This window comes from Herpailurus yagouaroundi, unplaced genomic scaffold (genome assembly GCF_014898765.1).
Source record: "Herpailurus yagouaroundi ecotype Mexico unplaced genomic scaffold, PumYag 205, whole genome shotgun sequence".
In the NCBI taxonomy this organism is placed as follows: Eukaryota; Metazoa; Chordata; class Mammalia; order Carnivora; family Felidae; genus Herpailurus; species Herpailurus yagouaroundi.
The window spans coordinates 11876606-11896171 of NW_024412436.1; the positions used below are offsets into that span (position 1 = coordinate 11876606).

At 37.3% G+C, this 19566-nt stretch overlaps 1 protein-coding gene across 3 annotated transcripts in view; it reads right to left on the minus strand.

The window, feature by feature from the left end:
* SMYD3 (SET and MYND domain containing 3) overlaps window positions 1-19566 on the minus strand; it is a 689995-nt gene that overhangs the window by 490359 nt on the left and 180070 nt on the right. The window contains exons 3-5 of one of the 3 annotated variants that reach the window (XM_040451869.1): window positions 15224-15331; window positions 13643-13700; window positions 11326-11462 (exon numbers count right to left, since the gene is read on the minus strand). The exons of 1 other annotated variant lie outside the window; for it this stretch is intronic. In XM_040451869.1, coding sequence (XP_040307803.1) covers window positions 11326-11462; window positions 13643-13700; window positions 15224-15331 — 303 coding nt within the window. The remainder of the gene's footprint in view (window positions 1-11325; window positions 11463-13642; window positions 13701-15223; window positions 15332-19566) is intronic. One more of the 3 variants, XM_040451870.1, reaches the window with a different exon arrangement.

The window sequence follows — 19566 nt, forward strand, 5'->3', positions numbered from 1 at the left end:
AGGTGCTAGCCTGAAATCATTTTGCAATGTATGCATATCAAATCAATGTTCTATACACCTTAAACTTACATTATGCTATACGTAAATTACACATCAATAAAGTTGATGATACCTATATATAAAGAACAGATTGCTAAAAATTTGTTTGTACTGTTAAATTGTTGTATCACATTTTTACTTCAACTTAGAAGCTAATTCTTGGGCATCAACTAACAGAAAGAGCATTTGACTGAGCTCAAAAACCTAAATTTTAGCATTCTCCCATCACCAGGTGACTACCTGACCTTCTCCGAACCACAACTGATGCAACATGGCAAGAAGGAGAGAAGGGCAGCAGGGAGGCCATGGAACTGGATGCTTCCTGTGATCCTGTCAATCCTAAAACCGTTATGTTTCTGCACATAAGGAAGGAATTGGGTAACATGATTCTTGTTCTTGCTAAGTACAGGAAAGAAGACACAGAACCAAATAAAAATAGAGAATATTCACAGTTGCCAAGCGGTTGGCATAGAAAATACCAGTGACTACCGATTTTACAACAGGAAAAGAGCAATCCTAGTCAGGTGGATTTCATCCAAGATCTGCACTGAAACTTTGGGAATAAGCAGGGCCTGGACAGAAAGGGGAGGATAAACTACCCTGCTTCCACATTACCATGAACACCACAGACTCAAAGAGCACTAGCCCTGCCTTATACTCATGGACAGAACTCCTCCCGACAAACGGTGTTGATCCAGAATAAAGCTCTTCCAGGGACAGGTAGCCCCAGCTGTGCCAAGGCAGCCTGACACATCGCTGGACACTCGAATAATAACGCTCTTCCAGATAATGAGTCATAATCAGCTTGCCTAACAGGACAAGACTTTCTGTCCTTCTTTCATCGTTTCATAAACAAACACTTTATCTGAATATGTCTCTTTAAACATCTAACACTAGGTACTAAAAATGCAAATGTTAATGAAAATTGATTCCTGACAGAGACTAGTGAGGCTATGTTCTCTCTTGATCGGGACACATTTTTTAATCTGGCTTAGGGAAGCCATCCCCAAACTCGTTCATCGTTGTAATATACCAAGTCGCCTTATTTTCCATATCAAATAGTAATGTCTAATTTCCGCCATTAAACTATCACCCTGTTTCTGATTATGAAATATAACAGATCAGTTCATCACGACTGTTATTACTATTAATAGTATGTCCCTAAAACATATTTGTTTTTTTTCTCCCGTGAGAGGTCCTTCTCATTCCAAATAGAAATAGTCAAACCACAGTATGTCAAGTCTGAGTAATATCCATAATCTAAAAAAAGACCTAAAGAAGCAAACAAAAATTTTCTGAACTTGAGTAATTTGGTCAAAATATTTCTACTAGAAAATTGTCTTTACAATTCATTTCAGGGCAAAATAACAAAACATAACACCGGCAGTTAAAAAAACAAAAAACTAAGAATGATGGTGTACGTATATGAGAAATTAATAAAGTACACATTTTTTAAAATGTTTATATATTTTTGAGAGAGTGAGAGGGAGATAGAAGATCCAAAGCGGCCTCTACATTGACAGCACAGAGCCCGATGTGGGGGCTTGAACTCAGGAACCATGAGATCATGATCTGAGCCGAAGTTGGACCCTTAACCGACCAGGCCACCCATGCACCCCAGTACACACTTTTTCCTATTTAACAATTTCATTTCTTCCTATACTATATCTATCCTACTATATTACTGAATTCAACTATTTTTTTAAGTTATTGAATTAAATCTTATTGGAGTAGAAAATAAACTCAAAATTCAATTATTGTAAACATACTGTGCTTACAAATGGGATTGGCAATGTATAACTGTAGAACTAATGGCTCATTAGAAGGTAACAGATAAAATATTTTCTATCCTTTTCAATTAGAGAATTTTCTGGTAGCATATATTCTGTTTCCTTCTGTGTGCAAAAAAATCTTCTGGTTTCCAAAGAATAATTCAAGAGTTGGCAAACAATGGTCCATGGGACGAATCTGGCCCACCACCTGTTTCTGCACAGCCTGCAAGCTTAGAGAGTTTTCTTACATTTTTAAATGTTTGGGAAAAAAATAAGAAGAAGAATATTTGGGGATAAGTGAAAAATCTATGAAAATCAATGTTCGGTGTCCATAAACAAAGTTCTGTTAGAACACATCCAACCCTGTTCACTACATATCGCCCAGAGTGGCAGTCAGGTGGTAACACAGAGCTAAGGAGCTGCCACAGAGACCATCAGTGGTGCTCTCAGCAAGCACAGCAAATTGCCATGATGCGGTAATAATGCACTTTTGCCTTCTGGCCTATGAAGCCACACTGACCACGCAGGCTTTTACAGAAAAGGAAAGCTGAACTTTAAAAACACTAACATGATTCGGCATTTCCTGAACAAGTGAAGACAATGGCAGCCTCTGCGATTCTGACCTATCAACTAACTTACTGAACTTCTTGAATTTTACCACGGTAAAGACTTCTTTCTACCTGATCTTATATGTTTCCAGTAACGTATTAATTTTAAAATATATTTAGGGGCGCCTGGGTGGTTCAGTCGGCAAGTTGGCCGAAATTCAACTCAAGTCATGATCTCATGGGTCATGAGTTCAAGCCCCGCATCACTCCCTGTGCTGAAAGCATGGAGCCTGCTTGGGATTCTCTCTCTCTCTCTGCCCCTCCCCAACTTGTATATGCACTCTCTCTCAAAATAAATAAACTTAATAAATAAATAAATAAATAAATAAATAAATAAATAAATAAATAAATAAAACATATTTAACAAAATATACTCCATAAATCCAAACACTGGACGGTTTTCATGCAGTCCTTCATTCAGTCATCAATTAAATACCATGCCCTAGCATACCATGAAGATTGCTAGGGATTCAAAATAAAATTCCTGACTCTAAAAAATGTCACACTTGAATAGAGAGACACAGTACTCCACTTTCTGCTACTAAAGGGATGGCCAAAACAATGAATGTAACCTCTGCCATTTCACAATGACATACTGTCATTTAAAAAATATTGCTTCTATCTGAATTAATGGCAAGTTATACACTCAAATAGATAAGGCAACAAGGCTTGGCAAACACATTTATCCATCAGTAGCTTTAATTACAGCATTAGCCTTACATAAGCAATTAACCTTGACCAACACAGGTTTGAACAAAAATGCTGATTAAGAATTTACTAATTATCCTTCCCAACTTCAGAAGTTAGCTAACATCTGGTCTTTATAATAAACATACACCAACTCATCATAGGTTATTTACACTTAAATGAAGATAAATATTAACTGAATGGCTAAAAATGAAGAACATGAAACACACATTAAAAACACAATAACTTGTTTTGTTTTGAAAGCCCAAGTGTCCCACAAGTGTCACTTTACTTGGAAGAACATTTTTGAGAATAATGGTCTTTTGAATCTATGCAGAAATTCCATTTATTGTAATAAAAGAAAAAAACATATAAATCATAAATGCGTCAGCATTTCATAATGAGAATGCCAGGATCTGCATGCAGTTAAGCAACTTGGCTGTTTGCCTGCTTTACTTAAAACCAGAAGAGAGGTATAATCCCAATAACCAAGTCTTCTAGCAGCTGTGCTGAGCAGACAAGAGCGATGTCTCATGTAGCAGCTACCTCCAAATGTACAGATACATGCACCCTGGTGATCAGAGGTTAGCAATACTGTGTATCTGCTCGCTTTCAGTGTTAAATATTTAATGGCATATTTTTCCTTAATGGAACTGAGGCACATCTGATCAGTCACTGGGATCATTTGGTAATGCAGTCAAAGTTATCATACTGCCATTTCACATCAACTTTGTAATTAGATAATTCATCACTTTATTAATTCAAAAGATTGCTTTCTTTACTACTTTATAGCATGCTACAGTAGGGAAACCCAACTGAGCTGATCAACAAAAAGGCTCTAAAATTTGGTCCTAGATGAACTTGAAACCCTCATGTGGCAAACACACACACACTCCCGACCTTTCAAAACAATAGAAGCAATATGCTTTCCACAAATCCGCCTTGCAGCAATGGTGAAATGATATAGCACCAGTACCTCTAGAATAAGAGGTCTAACAAAACTGAAACTTGAAAATTAATAACTGAATATATCACGAACACCTTTGTTCCTACTTTCTACTGAGGCACACTGCTCTTCTGAACAAAAAGGACCAAAGAAAGAGTTATTTGGTAATTTTTCCTTCTTGCTGATTTTATACACTTCACTAAAATCATGAGGTTATGGCAGAATATCACATAGATTATAGTAATACTCTTGGTCTAAAGACACACACCAGCCAAATGCAAGTATGCAGTCTCAAATATAATATCATTACTATTGTCTTGTGTCTTATTTCTAACGTATCTCTATCAAAAATATTAAATCACGGGGCACCTGGGTGGCTCAGTCGGTTGAGTGTCCGACTTCAGCTCAGGTCATGATCTCACGGTTTGTGGGTTCGAGCCCCGCATCGGGCTCTGTGCTGACGGCTCAGAGCCTGGAGCCTGCCCAGGATCCTGTGTCTCCCTCTCTCTCGCCCCTCCCCGACTCACGCTCTGTCTCTGTCTCAAAAATAAATAAACATTAAAAATATATATAGATAGATATTAAATCACTATTCTTTTCCTATTATGAATTTGCAAGATTCTTGTTTTAATAATTTCCCACTGTTTCTGTAATAAAAAAGAATTCCCTCCCAGTAAAAAAGAATTTGTACAGAATGCAAATCAACGTAAAATTTAAGTATCATAATACAGAAAACCCTTCCACAAAACTCATTTTCAAATCTGTACAAGCACAGTGTATACTGAAAAACCAGCTGCAACTAATAACATTAACATTTAGAGTTTAGAAAGACAAGCTGTGGAGGTCACATATGTACCCGAAAGAATAAAAATAACATGCTACCAGAATTATTACTTTGTTTGAAAGGGAAAGGGAGAGAACATCTTCTCAAACAGATGTGGAATTTCTAATAAAAAAATTCTGTGGCAGTTGTACAATATTATAAAATTAAAGAGTACTTTGCAGAACTCTGGAAACATAATGATACATGTTTTATGGTCAGGAAGGACACTTCTAATATTGTTATTTCCAATTCAACAGGTTTTTTTGAAACATTTCAAGCAACTAGTTCATTCTGTATTTTATTACTCAGATCTTATCACATTTCTAATCGGTCTACCAAATGCATTTTTAGAGAAGGAAGCAGTAAGTCCAGAAAAAATAATTAAGTACATGTTTAAACAACTCTATGCAATAATCTCTAATATATATATATATATATATATATATACACACACACACACACACACACACACACACACACACTCTCTTTGCATAGAAAATAAACTCAAAACTATCTCTACTGACATTAAGTTTAGGCATTAATAACCATTACCAATAATAATCAATATATATTTCTAGGGATGGAATAGAGAAATAGTACTCATTCCATACCATTTCAGTGAATTATAACATGATGACTAATGAATCTTTTAATTTCAGCTTTTTAAAATGCATGTGTGGGAAACATTTCATTTATCATGGAAAGCTTACTTTTATGTTTCCTGTGTGACATCCCAGGGAACTACTCTCAAGTCATGGAGTTGTCATGAATGCAGGAAACAGTAAATGATTTTCGTCTGCCATAACTACAGGCTGAAACCAAGCCCATTACTAGGGGAAAGGTACTATTTCCTGTTCGCAAACTTTCTTCTCAACAAGATAGGTAATTTTCAGCATCTCCAGAGACACCAGCACTGGGCACGACTGTAAGCCATGGTCTGAAACCCTGGTTTACAATGAGCCACACTACACTCTTGATAATCCACGTGACAGCACAGGGAGACGTAAAACACTGAACTTTTAGACTGGAATATAAATAAAGCTGGGAGGTGGGGCCAGCAGTAGTAGAAATGTATAATATGTGTTAGACACATGAAGTACTTTTGATTTAATCCTCACTTTCATCTGTGAAAGCAAATGAAAGTTATTGTTAGTATTATTCCCATTAACAAGATGAGGATATCAAGCTTAAGAGAATTTTATTTTCTCGTCTAAGAAAGCAACTTAACCATCATACTATTTGGCATCCATTTAAATTAGTCCTTCTCTTAATTGCTGTTGTCTCACCATTTAAAGTTTTTATTTATTAGCTATAGTATAAACATTTTTCTCTATTTGTAGCAAATATTTAGAACCTCAAACAGTAGACTGAACCACAGCAGTGGTCATGCTAAGACAAATCCATTTTGAAACCTGACCCGAAATTTTATTTGAAGGTAGAAGGGGAAGAAAAAAATTGGGGGCTGGGAAGGGGAAGGGGCCTGCGGAGACAGACACACAAATCTTCTCTCAACAATCGGACAAAGAGCCGGCAGAGTGAATCTAGCCTCCACCTCTCATGAACATACAAATAACCACACCTCTCCTGTGTGCTCATTTGTAAGTATCTCCAATGCAGCCCACACTTTGGCCACTGCAATTACTCTCAGCAGTTCCCATCGCTTTCCTCACACTTGACACCTTCATTTCCATTCAGTCAGGCCCTTCAACCACCGCCACCCCCAGTAACATACAATCTAAGTTTCTAGGGTTTTTTTGCTGGGGTAGGGGGGCCGAGAGAGAGGGAGAGAGAGAATTCCAAGCAGGCTCCACACTCTCAGTGCAGAGCCCAATGCAGAGCTTGAACTCATGAACCATGAGATGATGGCCTGAGCTGAAGTCAAACACTTAACCGACTAAGCTGCCCAAGCACCCTACATACGATCTAATTTTTAAAAAACCAAGCAAACTATTGTGCAAATAGAGCTCCCAGCCAATTCCCCCAGCCCCTCCATCCAACCACATCACCGCTCTGCAGCCCCTTCTGTAGAAAGTCTGGAGGTGCTATTACCTTCACTAATTTTCTATTACCAACTAATGCAAAACAAACATTTTAAACATCAAGCTTTTATTCAAACTCTTATTGTATCACCAAATATAACAGAAACATATATTCCACAGGGAACAACCACCTTCTCAAATCTTCTCTTTCAAATCTTCAGGAAGTTTTTCTCAGTTCAGGGGGTCAGAGGAGCCAGCACCCTTCACTCCCCACCAGCATTTCCAGACCATTTGTCTATGACTGTTTCCCTATACCACCCTCTCTTCTGAAATCCATGCCATTAATTTTACTTTCTATGTGAAGTCTTCCTGGATACCCTCCCCTAGAAAAATGTCTCCTTCATATGCCTCACGCTATTTACTTTTCTATAGCCAGGCAATAAATTAATAAGTGGATAGGATATATTTATGAAGAAAACTCCTACAATCTAAACCCCAACTGGTAATTGCTATCTGCAAGTCTGTTTGTTTATGTGGGAGTGGGGAGCAGGAGACTAATATTGGTGCTAAGTGGAGGAAAAAGAGGCCTACTTGGAAACAAGATCCACCAAAAATGACTACCCAATAATGTCTTTGGAAGAAGGGGTTGGGGAGGGAGGGTATGGGAGGTTCTAAGTAAAACCAAGTCTTAAGTAGCAGAAGCACATTCCGTGCTAAGAATCTAGTTCAACAGGAGATACATACACTATTTTCAACAGAAAATCCCAGAGTGTTCAAAACATAAACTGCCAACTTTTAAGGAATTATTCATGGTCTCCTATTAGAGAAAGCCACCAGCCTGTTTATAGCAGCATGATCTACAACAGCCAAATTATGGAAACAGCCCAAGTGGCCATCAATTGATGAATAAAGAAGATCTGGCATGCATGCATGCGTGTGTGTGTGTACATATATATATACATATATATACACACACACACATATATTTAATGGATTATTAGTCATAAAGAATGAAATCTTGCCACCTGCAATGACATGGGTGGAGCTAGAGAATATTTATGCTAAGTGAAATGAGTCAGAGAAAGACAAATACCATGATTTCACTCATACATGGAATTTAAAAAAATAAATGAGCAAAGGGAAAAAAGACAGAAAGACAGAGAGAGAGAGAGAAACCAAGAAACAGACCCTTAACTACAGAGAACACACAATGGTCACCAGAAGGGAGGTGGTGGGGGGATGAGGGAAATAGGTGATGGGGATTAAGGACTGCACTTGTCATGATGAGCACAGAGTGACATATGGAAGTGCTGAACCACTATATTGTATACCTGAAACTAATATTACACTGTGTTAACTAAAAAAGGAGGAGGGGGAGGGGGAGGGGGAGGGGGAGGGGGAGGGGGAGGAGGAAAGGAAAAAGAAAACAAGGCTAGCAGGGAATGAAACATGCTCTCAGGATTAAGAACCCTTTCATCCTCCACTGAGTCCTTTCATTTTCTGGCAAGTGCAAGTTTAATACGCATATCCCCAAGTAAGACTTTTGACTTGGTAAGGTTTTTTTGCCGTAGTAAATAATTTTCAGATTTATAACAACATATTTCTATAACTTGTATCACGAATGCTTTGTACATACTAGGCCTGAAAAAAAGGATCTGCTTAATTTAATAACTGAATTTACTAACTTCTCAAGTAGCCGAGAGGCTTCATAACAAAAGACTAATTGTAAGGAGTATTTGGAAATATAAATGAAAAAAGAACATTTGTCTGAAATCTAAGTATTAAAATATCAGATATAAAACAAGTGTGAAAATTACTGAAAAAAAAAGAAAAGAGAAAAGAAAAGAAAAGAAAAGAAAAGAAAAGAAAAGAAAAGAAAAAAAATTACTGAAACCAGGTGATGGAAACAGGAGGGTTCATTATACCAATCTCCCTACTTTCATGCACGTTTGGAAAAGTCCATAATCAAAAAGTCCAAAAAATTAAGATATAAACAAATGTAGAAAAGCTCTCAGAGTTGCTTACGCCGTAAGTGACCATGAGATGAGCTGACACATAAGCTCGGTATGGCCAACGCCTACACAAACCAGAATGAATGTTAATGAAGGGGACCAAAAGCAAAACATAAAACAGGACTTCGTTTAGTGAGGTCAGGTAACGCCAGCCTTCTTCAGAGCATGAATCCAAAAGGCTGAGGAAGGCAGGGCAGCGCGGACCCACTCTTGACAGCCTGTATGTATGAAAGCAGCAGCGGTGGGCAGTACGCCCTGTGGGGCCCACTTCCCTCAGTTAATTCTATGCCAGGGACACAGGGAGGGGCAGTTTCAGGGATAAAATCGTCTGCCCAATGTTCTCCATCTACTTCCAACGCGCTTGTGATCTGCACCATCACACATTAGCAGTGGTAGGAGCTCAGGAGCTCATCCCTGAGGTGTGCAGGACACAATCAGCTTAACATAAGACTACTCTATAAAAACAATGGCAAAGAAGAAAGTAGGGAGAAATGAGGCGGAGGAGGAAAGTGACCCCTTTCAAGGACATATTTGTAAGCAGAAAAGTAACTCAACAAAACTTTTAAAAGGAGGTACAGGGGGTCTTAGCTTAATGCTGCTTTAACCCACATTTTAAGGCAGAAATCACAAGATCTGAGTCCAGTTCCCATCAAAAGCTCAAAGGTGAACACATGTTCTACTTTTGTGGCAATGTCAGATACAACCATGTGGGGAGGAGAGAATATTATTAAAACTTTGTCTGCTTATCCACAGAGATGTAACTTTCCCCCTACACGGCATGGAAAGAGTTTCACTGTAAGATACATGAAACTAAATTTTTTAAAAGAAATTAGAGAAATAAGATAGTAATTGACATTTTACACTGAGCAACAGAAAGGACTTTTCAGTGTTTTTCATAAAGACTAATAACACCAGTAACTAGCACTTGAACATTTTCTAATAACAGAAAAAAACTGTCACAGAAAAGCCACAGACTTTACACTAAGAATGAAGTTATAGTCATCATAAGGCACTTTTTTATCTCTCAGGAGAGATAAAGTAAACTCAGGAGGTGTTACTTTGTAGAGTGTTTAAGCACCTGTGTGCATTGTACACACGGTACTCCTAAAGGTTATAATTTTCAGAGGGATGTGAAATAAAAACACACGAGAAACTTCTCACATGTGTTATAAGTAACCACTATCTTTTAAAATCAGTTTTAGGGGCGCCTGGGTGGCGCAGTCGGTTAAGCGTCCGACTTCAGCCAGGTCACGATCTCGCGGTCCGTGAGTTCGAGCCCCGCGTCGGGCTCTGGGCTGATGGCTCAGAGCCTGGAGCCTGTTTCACATTCTGTGTCTCCCTCTCTCTCTGCCCCTCCCCCGTTCATGCTCTGTCTCTCTCTGTCCCAAAAATAAATAAACGTTGAAAAAAAAAATTTTTTTTTAAATAAATAAATAAATAAAATAAATAAATAAAATCAGTTTTAAATTGAAGGCAAATGAAAATTTAATGCTAAGATAATATTACCAGAAAAATCATAAAAACGTACCCTAAAGAATACAAATACATTTGGGGAAAACAAGAATAAATCTCTAGCAATCACACTAATCACATTTAAAATCTTAGAAAATAGATTGTAAAACACACCTTAAAAATATTCATGGGATAAGTACATTAGTAGATGTGCACTTACAAATTGTAACATCAGTGGCAAAATCACCCTTGAATGTAAAATTTTACTTGTTATTAAAATGTGGTCGATATTTAAGCAAACCCACAAACACACTATGAGAAGGCAAGGAGACAAACACACAGCATTAGTGGGGATGTATCTGGTCCCTTGTCCTGATCCGAGGATAGACAGCAAGGATCAGTCAGCGCATTCTTCCTTCTTGAGCCCAAACAAACCCTCGGAATCATTCTAAACAAAGCACGTCAGATAGTGTCTACCAAGAGACCGCAGATAAAATATTGAATTAAACCTATTTTCTATCCCTAGTCTAGGATTTCAGTGACATAAAACACTTAAACAGATTTTTAGACAATTATTTTTAAATCAGAAATGGTTATATTTTCATATTATTTAGAATTCACTTAATCAAGAAATGGATTCCAATAAATTTTTCACTTTAAAGACCAAGATCTATCACAGAAACAACCACAAAAGCAAATGAATGTAATTGGCAAACCTGAATCCATTAGTAAGAAACAATGGAATAATATACTGCTTTCTTTTAGAAAAGAAAGCAACCCTTTCAAGAGTGCAGACAATGAACGTACTCGGCCGTTAATAAGTGTACTGATGAGACAGAAAAGGTAATACCCTTTTCAACAGAAGCAATACATTCTCTCATTCTCCACTTACTAAGGTGGGAGAGTGATTTAAGGCTTGAAAATCCTGGATTTTCAAGGATCAACAAAAGAAAAAGTAAAGGGTTGATTTATGGCATTAACAAAGATTTCAAACACTTAACACTTACTTTTGCAAAAGCTTCAAAAATGTCAAAGGAAGGTGGCAGCTGAGAAGCATCCTGTATTTCTTCTCTCATGAAATGTTGAAATGTCATTACAAGTTGCCTGAGGCCCTCTTTCTTATCTTCGGTCAGTTTGTTAATATCTTTTTTAAAGGGAAAATAAATAGCACAATCACACAGTGAATTTTTAATGGATAACTTTCAGGTGTTCAATGTTAGCTATTAAACCAGAATTTCCTGCTCTAGATTTCATTCTGACAGAGAGCAAATATGTTTCTTTTTATTTGCTGACAACTACAAATTATGATACATATATTATCAATTAAATTCTGCCAAACTTCATCAACAATATAGGATCAAATGCCTATCAAAACAAAATAAATACACACACAGATGAAAACCACTACAACCAGAATCGGTAAAGATGTGCGTTACAGATTCTCCACATTATCCTGTGCATGTGTTCAAGCCATCATAAATGCTTAAAGTCAATGAATTTAAGCAGATTTTCCCATGAAACAATTTACAACCAGAGCATAACTAACTGATAAACAGTGTATCTCAAAGGCAGGAAAAAAAAAATGAGAAGTAAAAAGTTCAGCTAAAGTTCATTTGGTGAAATGCGTCACATAGCACATTGAGAAGGAAACAGGGACCAACCCAAGAAACCCCAACTTCAAGTTATTTCCACACTGAATGAACAAGATGTGGTGCTGTTTACAGCACTGTCCACAAGAGCCAAAGTCTGGAAAGAGCCCGAATGTCCATCAACAGATGACTGGATAAAGAAGATGTGGTGTGTGTATAATATGTGTGTGTGTGTGTGTGTGTGTGTGTGTGTGTGTGTGTGTACACATATACACACAATGGAGTATTGCTTGGCATTCAAAAAGAAGGAAATCTTGCCATCTGCAACAACGTGGATGGAACTAGAATGTATCATGCTAAGTAAAATAAGTCAGTCAGAAAAAGACAAATACCATATGACGTTACTCACATGTGGAATTTAAGATACAAAACAGATGAACATAAGGGAAGGGAAGCAAAAATAATATAAAAACAAGGAGGGGGACAAAACAGAAGAGACTTAAATACAGAGAACAAACTGACGGTTGCTCTGGAGGGGTTATGGGTGGGGGTTGGGCTAAATGGATGAGGGGCATTAAGCAGGGCACTTGTTGGGATGAGCACTGGGTGTTATACGTAAGAGGATGAATCAATGGAATCTACTCCTGAAATCATAATTGCACTATAAATTTAAAAAATAAATAATTAATTAATTAATTAAAAAAAAAAAAAAAAGATGTGGTGTTGCTAAAACCCAAATAGAAGGAGAAGGTTCCAAAGAGTAGTTATCCAAATATCACCCCTTTGAAAACTCAGTTTAATCTGTACCACAAAAACGTGTTAAGACTAAGGAGTGTACAATTAATAACATCTGAGAACACTGTACTTAAGGCAGCACGTGTGAAACCACTACTGAGCAGGGCTAATGTTAACAGTAAAACTCACTGCAAGAGATGTTAATTACCTAGCCATAATATAACACGAAAAAATGACTAATTACTTCTCTATTAAAACTTGAAAACATACATCAAGTTGAACTATAGCATAATTCTCCTGCTCGTGTCAGGTCTACATATTCTCTTTAAATTACTTGTTCAACGGAATAATTAACCCCATGATTTCTTGAATAATAATTTATTATCACTGGCACTTAGGATCCCATAACCATAAATCTATACAAGATCATCTTCTTATTGGTCTCCACCCAGAAATACTAAACTGTGTGGCAAAATTTACCCTACAAGGTCTAGCTACTTTGGGGTGAAGTCATTTACAACCTCACTGAAGAGGTTCTGTGCCAATAAGAAGAAAAAATAAACCCTACATTTACTGAACACTCTGATTTGGAAGGCCATTCAGTGTCCCCAAACAGCACGGCCACCACTGTGGTAGTTCAAAAGAAAAACAACACTCAATGCTGTCAGACACCCCAAGTCAGCCATACCTTCTACTTTCCTTATTATCTAAAGGACCAGTGAACCCAAAAATTCCCTGGAGCCCCCTTGTTCACATCACTCTTCCTGGACATCAAAAAGAAACTAAGAGTGGGTTATGGTTCTTTACAAACTCCTAAATCACCAAAACTACCCTGGAATAAATAAATAAATAGTCAGTCGTAGATAAAAATATGAAAAGTGTTATTAGATTTGCCTCACATAATAAAGAGAAAGAAAAGCAATGTTAAAAAGAAAGCAACACACAGGGTCAGCAAATAAATGATAGGATTCTTTTGATGGTGATATAGACAACCACTTACTTGACTCCAGATCATAAAATGAATAAAGTTTCTCCGATTCAGAGGGTGTTTCTTCCATCTATGAAGCAAAGGGGGAAAACACCAAAAACAATTTCAAGTGCTCTAATATATAAATGAATATATTTGACTATCTTTAGATATTTTAATAAAAGTCCGTTTAAAAAGACAACTTTCTATATATTCCTTCTCTTCATCACTTTCTTAGAGTTGAATTATTTAATCAGTAACAATTGTTAAATAAAATCTAAGTTGTGACTTAATCTACCAGTTTAATTTCCAAATGGAAAACTCTTTTACAACAAATTTTCATACTTTTATTTCTTTTTCCCCAGCTCTACCCACAGATTTATATCACTGTAAGGATTTTGCTACTAATTATTATAGAAAAGCAGAGATGGATGAATAAAATAATAATTTATTACAAACTGTAAAACTTTGAACAAGCTATCTCACCTTTCCTAATCTAAAACATAGTAATCATAGCACCTGATTCTCTGGGTTGTTATGGGGAAAAATGAGGTTTATCGTGTAAAGCAATTAGGACAGGGCCTGGAAATAGGATGTGTTCAATAGAAGGTAGCTATTACTATAATTGCTTTCTATTAGATTCTGATGCAGTGGGTCCTGGTTCTCTATCTTTTCAATATTAATAAAGTAAAAAAAATTTCAGACTCAAATATTATAATGATCACAGAGATTAAAGAAATGCATAATAACAAAGTTGATCTGAATTTATTATCGCTTTGAAATAAATTTGTATTTTTTAGTTCAACACAATATATACATATGCAAATAGTGGTTAATTATACGATGGATGTCATATACTCAGTTCAAAGACAATGCCCATTTCATATTCCACATTCATTTTTTGGAAATTGAGATGTTACTGGCATATAACATCTTGTTAGTTTTAAGTGTATAATCATACTTTTACATTTTTAAAACTCTCTATTAAATTTTATAGCCCCCCCCCCAATAAAAATCAATAACCAACAGGACAGAACAAAGCTGGAGACTGAAATAATTTGAGAAAGAGATATTCATGTGAAATTCTGGCCAAAAAAAGGTCTGGAGGGTATTGCCAGAGGTTTATTTCAAAGAATCTAGTGAATGTTTTGGTAAAGTAGGGGAAAGGAATGAAGAAACAATTTCAATGAAACTTGGCTATAAAAAAAAAAAAAAAAAAGATAATCACACTTTCATGTAAGATTAACTATCATCTGATTAAAACCTCACTTGAAGAAGCAACCAAAAAGTTAGTGCATAGGTTCACAGTCAAAAAGTAATGAAGGGAACATAACAGACATCACTGGCATCTCATGCCTTAGATACAGGACCTCGTGTTTCTATTCCCGGGAGGTCACACACACAGAGGGCCCTCAAAGGTGGTGCTGCCTCACCACCACTGAGGCTGTGACTAACAGGAAAACAGCAAGTTTCTGTCTTAAAATACTCCCTGGAGTAATCTACCTTCTCCCTTCATATGCGTTTAAAGACAGCCTTAAATATGAATAGTACCTGCAACTTCAAGAGCTTTGGCTAAATTAAACCCCTAGCATATTTCACGAATTTTATACTCACAAGTTTGAAAACAACTCTGCCAAGAAGTCGAACGGAATCCGGGGGATACCTGGGTTTGCAGCTTTTAAGACATTTGCATTCCCGCTTGTGGTCTTGCCAAGCTTTTTTCTGTTAAGATGAGAGTGGGGAGGGAACATGTGACAGAGAAATGTAACTTTCATTTACAATGGCTTTGAACATTGAGAGTCATCAACACTAATTTAATTTCAACAGCCTAAATAGAACTGCATAATAGAAATGAAAGCAATATTCTATACTGTTAATCATGCAGGATCCAGTCTTTGCCAAGCATGCAATTACCAGGCTGGACACCAAGGCTTCTGCTCCCCCTCTGTCCTTTAATATGCCCCATGGTTACTACCTAGCTGGTGGAGTCCAAAGAAAGAATCATTATGGCTTACTTAATAATGTATAAGATAGTCTTTTAGCTGATTAAATAGAGTTCAATAATAGATGGCAATTTTGAACACAAAAAGAACATATCTCACCAAATTAGAAAATAAACACATGGTTCAGGAAAATTAAAAGAGGGCAGACAGCTTTCTGAGTTTCTGAGCTGCTACAGTGAGTACAGAAATATCAGGAGAGCTAACATACAATAAATATGAAACCTTCTGTATTTGAAGACAACACAGAAAAGGGTTATTAGCTAAAATGACTAAATGTCACTTGCCCAGGACCGTTGTGTTTTATTTATTTTGTGGTCCTGGCTTAATCATTAACAATTAATAGTGCCTCTTTTCATTCTGAAAAGTGTGGTCTGGATGATAAATTTCATGGTCCCTTAACCCATGATCCTAGCCATGTGCTGGCGTGGCTGAAAAGACTGAAAAGTGGCTGAAAAGTGAGCCAGTCACCAATCCTGCAACACTGTAGATTATGGACTCTCCCTGAGTCTTAGGGTCAGAAATGTTAGTATCCCCCTGTGAGCGGGAGACAGTTCAACCAAACGTCTAATATGTTCTATTCCAACAGGGCTGAAGTTCCATCACTGAAATGCCTGATGCTCACAGGCATTCTTGCTTCACAAACTATAAATGTGCCTCCCAACTTCTGGCCCTATTAAAATTCCTCCAGGAGGAACTCCCTTTTCCATCCACAGCACAAACATGCAGTGCACCCAAAAATTTCAAAAGTGCAGCAGCTATTTTGAAAACTGACTTTGATTCAAGTTGAAGCCAGCATTTTGTTCAGAATCACTGCCCCTGCTGAGTTGCTGTATGAAACTGTGGCCCGTGTGCTATTTCCTCATAATCCAAATCTTGAAGACACTGTTTACAAGGGGTGTCTCACCTCTTTTATCAACTCTACCCATGGTTGCCTCACTTCATTTCTTTATATCCACCATGGCAATGCTTTTAATGTGATGTTTGTAATCTTTTTCTTTTACTATTTATACTTCACTCATTTCTAAATAAGACTGAGTTGCTTCAAAGTAAGGATGTATATGAAATAAGTTTATAAAATTAGAAACAGAAAATGTTAAATCTATAAAACAAATAGTCCTCTAGCATTTATTGAGCATCCTACGGTATGTCAGACACATGGGTGGGCAATTAAAAAATGGTATTTCATGCGATGTTCACAAAAATCCAAATGGTAGATATTATCTTCTATTAAAGATTAATAAAGTAAGGCTGGGATCTGACTACCAAGCTATGTAAACATAAAAGGGGAGTAAAAATTCTTAGTATGCCAAACAGGAGAGCTAAGTAAGTCCCATGTTCGTGCACTAAATTGATCTAGGCTAGGCAAAAAAAAAAAAAGCATAATGGCTTATATAACTCTCATCTGACAGGAAAGAAAAGCACACGGCCTTACCAACTATCAAATCACAGGAGGAATTTATCCCAAGAATGCTAATTAATGTACTGGACAATGTCTTCAAAAACAGTTTATAGTTCTAATGGCCTTCATATAACTACTTCTAATGTCCCTACTTACTAAAAGGCGTACTATTAAACTATAACTCAGGGAAAGAAAATGTTTCTATTTGTTTAAGGGGCTAGTCTTAGACTAGCAATTAGCAATTTACCAACATGTGTAAGATCACTTAAAAAAAAAACATGGTTCCGGGGGCACCTGGGTGGCTCTGCTGATTAAGTGTCCGACTTTGGCTCAGGTCATGATCTCATGGTTCATGGGTTCCAGCCCCGTGTCAGACCCTGTGCTGACAGCTCAGAGCCTGGAGCCTGCTTCAGATTCTGTGTCTCCTTCTCTCTCTGTCCCTCCCTTGCTCACGTTCTGTCTCTGTCTTGCAAAAGTAAATAAAATATTTTTAAAAAACACATACTTCCATTGTCCAATAAGTTTGAAAAATGCTACATAATGTATACCCCACTTAGAGATCTGAAGTAATTTAGTTTGTGAGAAGTTCAGTTTGCTAAAAAGCTCTGCATTAAAGAAACGTATAAATTAGTTAACACAAGTTTCTCACGATTGTTACTGCTATCCTTTGGGAAGGTAGGTTGGTATATATGGGCTCAGATAAACTAAATTAGTGATATATTAGCTATTACATACTTTCCTTCATGTGATCTTTGAATTCATAATCATTCACACTGACAGGAAACTAGAGTGCTGATATTTTTTTACTTCTGATTGAAGGGAGAACCGTGACTTTGGTGGAAGACTTTTCATTCAGTATTAAAAGTTGAGAAGCCTGACGGATGCCTTCATTGGCCATGTGGGCAGGAATGAACCACAAGTGCCAATGGGTCTCTGAGAAAACATTCTGGCCCTGTTCAAAACCCGAGCAAGTGTCCAGATGACAAAGGACTGCACCTACCAAAATAAAGCTGAGACATTTGGACCAAAAGATCTTAAGAACATATTTTAATCAATACTTGCTAGTACAAGAGATCATCCATAACCCCCTTACATTTGGAGCAGCTCAGTCTCCTGACAGCTCAACCAGGGTGAAGTAGCTACAAAATGTACCCCTAGGTAACAAACCAGTTGATCTGTTAGGTGACATTATTTAGAAATAAACATTCAGGGGCGCCTGGGTGGCGCAGTCGGTTAAGCGTCCGACTTCAGCCAGGTCACGATCTCGCGCTCCGGGAGTTCGAGCCCCGCGTCAGGCTCTGGGCTGATGGCTCAGAGCCTGGAGCCTGTTTCCGATTCTGTGTCTCCCTCTCTCTCTGCCCCTCCCCCGTTCATGCTCTGTCTCTCTCTGTCCCCAAAATAAATAAACGTTAAAAAAAAAATAGAAATAAATATCCAAATTTTGGAGAATTCTTCTCAAAACAACTTTAGGTCTTTAGCATAATTAATATTGAGTTCTTATTTCTTAACAGTAATTAGAAACTAAACAGTATGTTTCTTAAGGCTACTCCTAAATTGCTGCAGGTGAAAACACCAGAGAACATATGTATCTCCCCATTTCTTCAGCAAAAAGATATCCATTCTTTTCATCTAAAAGCCAAGTCAAATCTATATAATAAACACAGAAAGGAATCATACCACTTAAAACTGGTCTAAAGTACAGTGTCAACTTTACAGTCTACTTCCTATCTTACCATGATATTAAAACCATGTTTCTAAAATGTTAATTATTAGGATTTATTGTTCAGCTTCACCATCATATCTTACTATGAGGCTCACTATCAGAGGCAAACCACAAAGAAGGCTAAGAAAACAATCTTGTAAGGAACTGCATCTGACTTTGAAGCAAAACTCTACAATCTTACAAAAACATTAGGCATTATCTTCACTCTACAAACTTTAACCTTGATCTAGACCTCAACAGCTCATAATCTATCTGCCAGTTTTCTCAAAGACAACCTTCTTGATTTACTTTTTCCTACTTTTTTCCATTACTGAAATGCAGGATGTAATTAAGATTTTGTTCACAATACTGGCTGTAATGTTTTCTGTTCTCATAGTTGAAAACTAACAATAATGTACAATAGGCACAAATTAGCATGAAAGACAAAGGAAATTTAAATATTGCATTAAGACACAAAGACAATGGGAAAAAAGAGTCTGAGATGGAAAAAAAAAGGAAATGAAGACATCTATGACTCAATTCCATGTATTGGTAAATGAATGACTCAAAAAACAACTTCAGAATCTCTACATTTTCATGTGTGGTAGTATTTATATTGATACAGAACATAAACTAAACCAGTAGCTCCCAGGGTGCCTGGAGGGGCTCAGTTGAGAGTCCAACTCTTGATTTCAGCTCAGGTCATGATCCCAGGTTCCTAGGATCGAACTCTGCATTCGGCTCCACACTGAGCAAGGAGCCTGCTTAAGATTCTCTCTCCTCCCCCTCCTGCCCCTACCCTGCACATGCTTCTCTCTCTCTCTCTCTCTCTCTCTCTCTCTCTCTCTCTCTC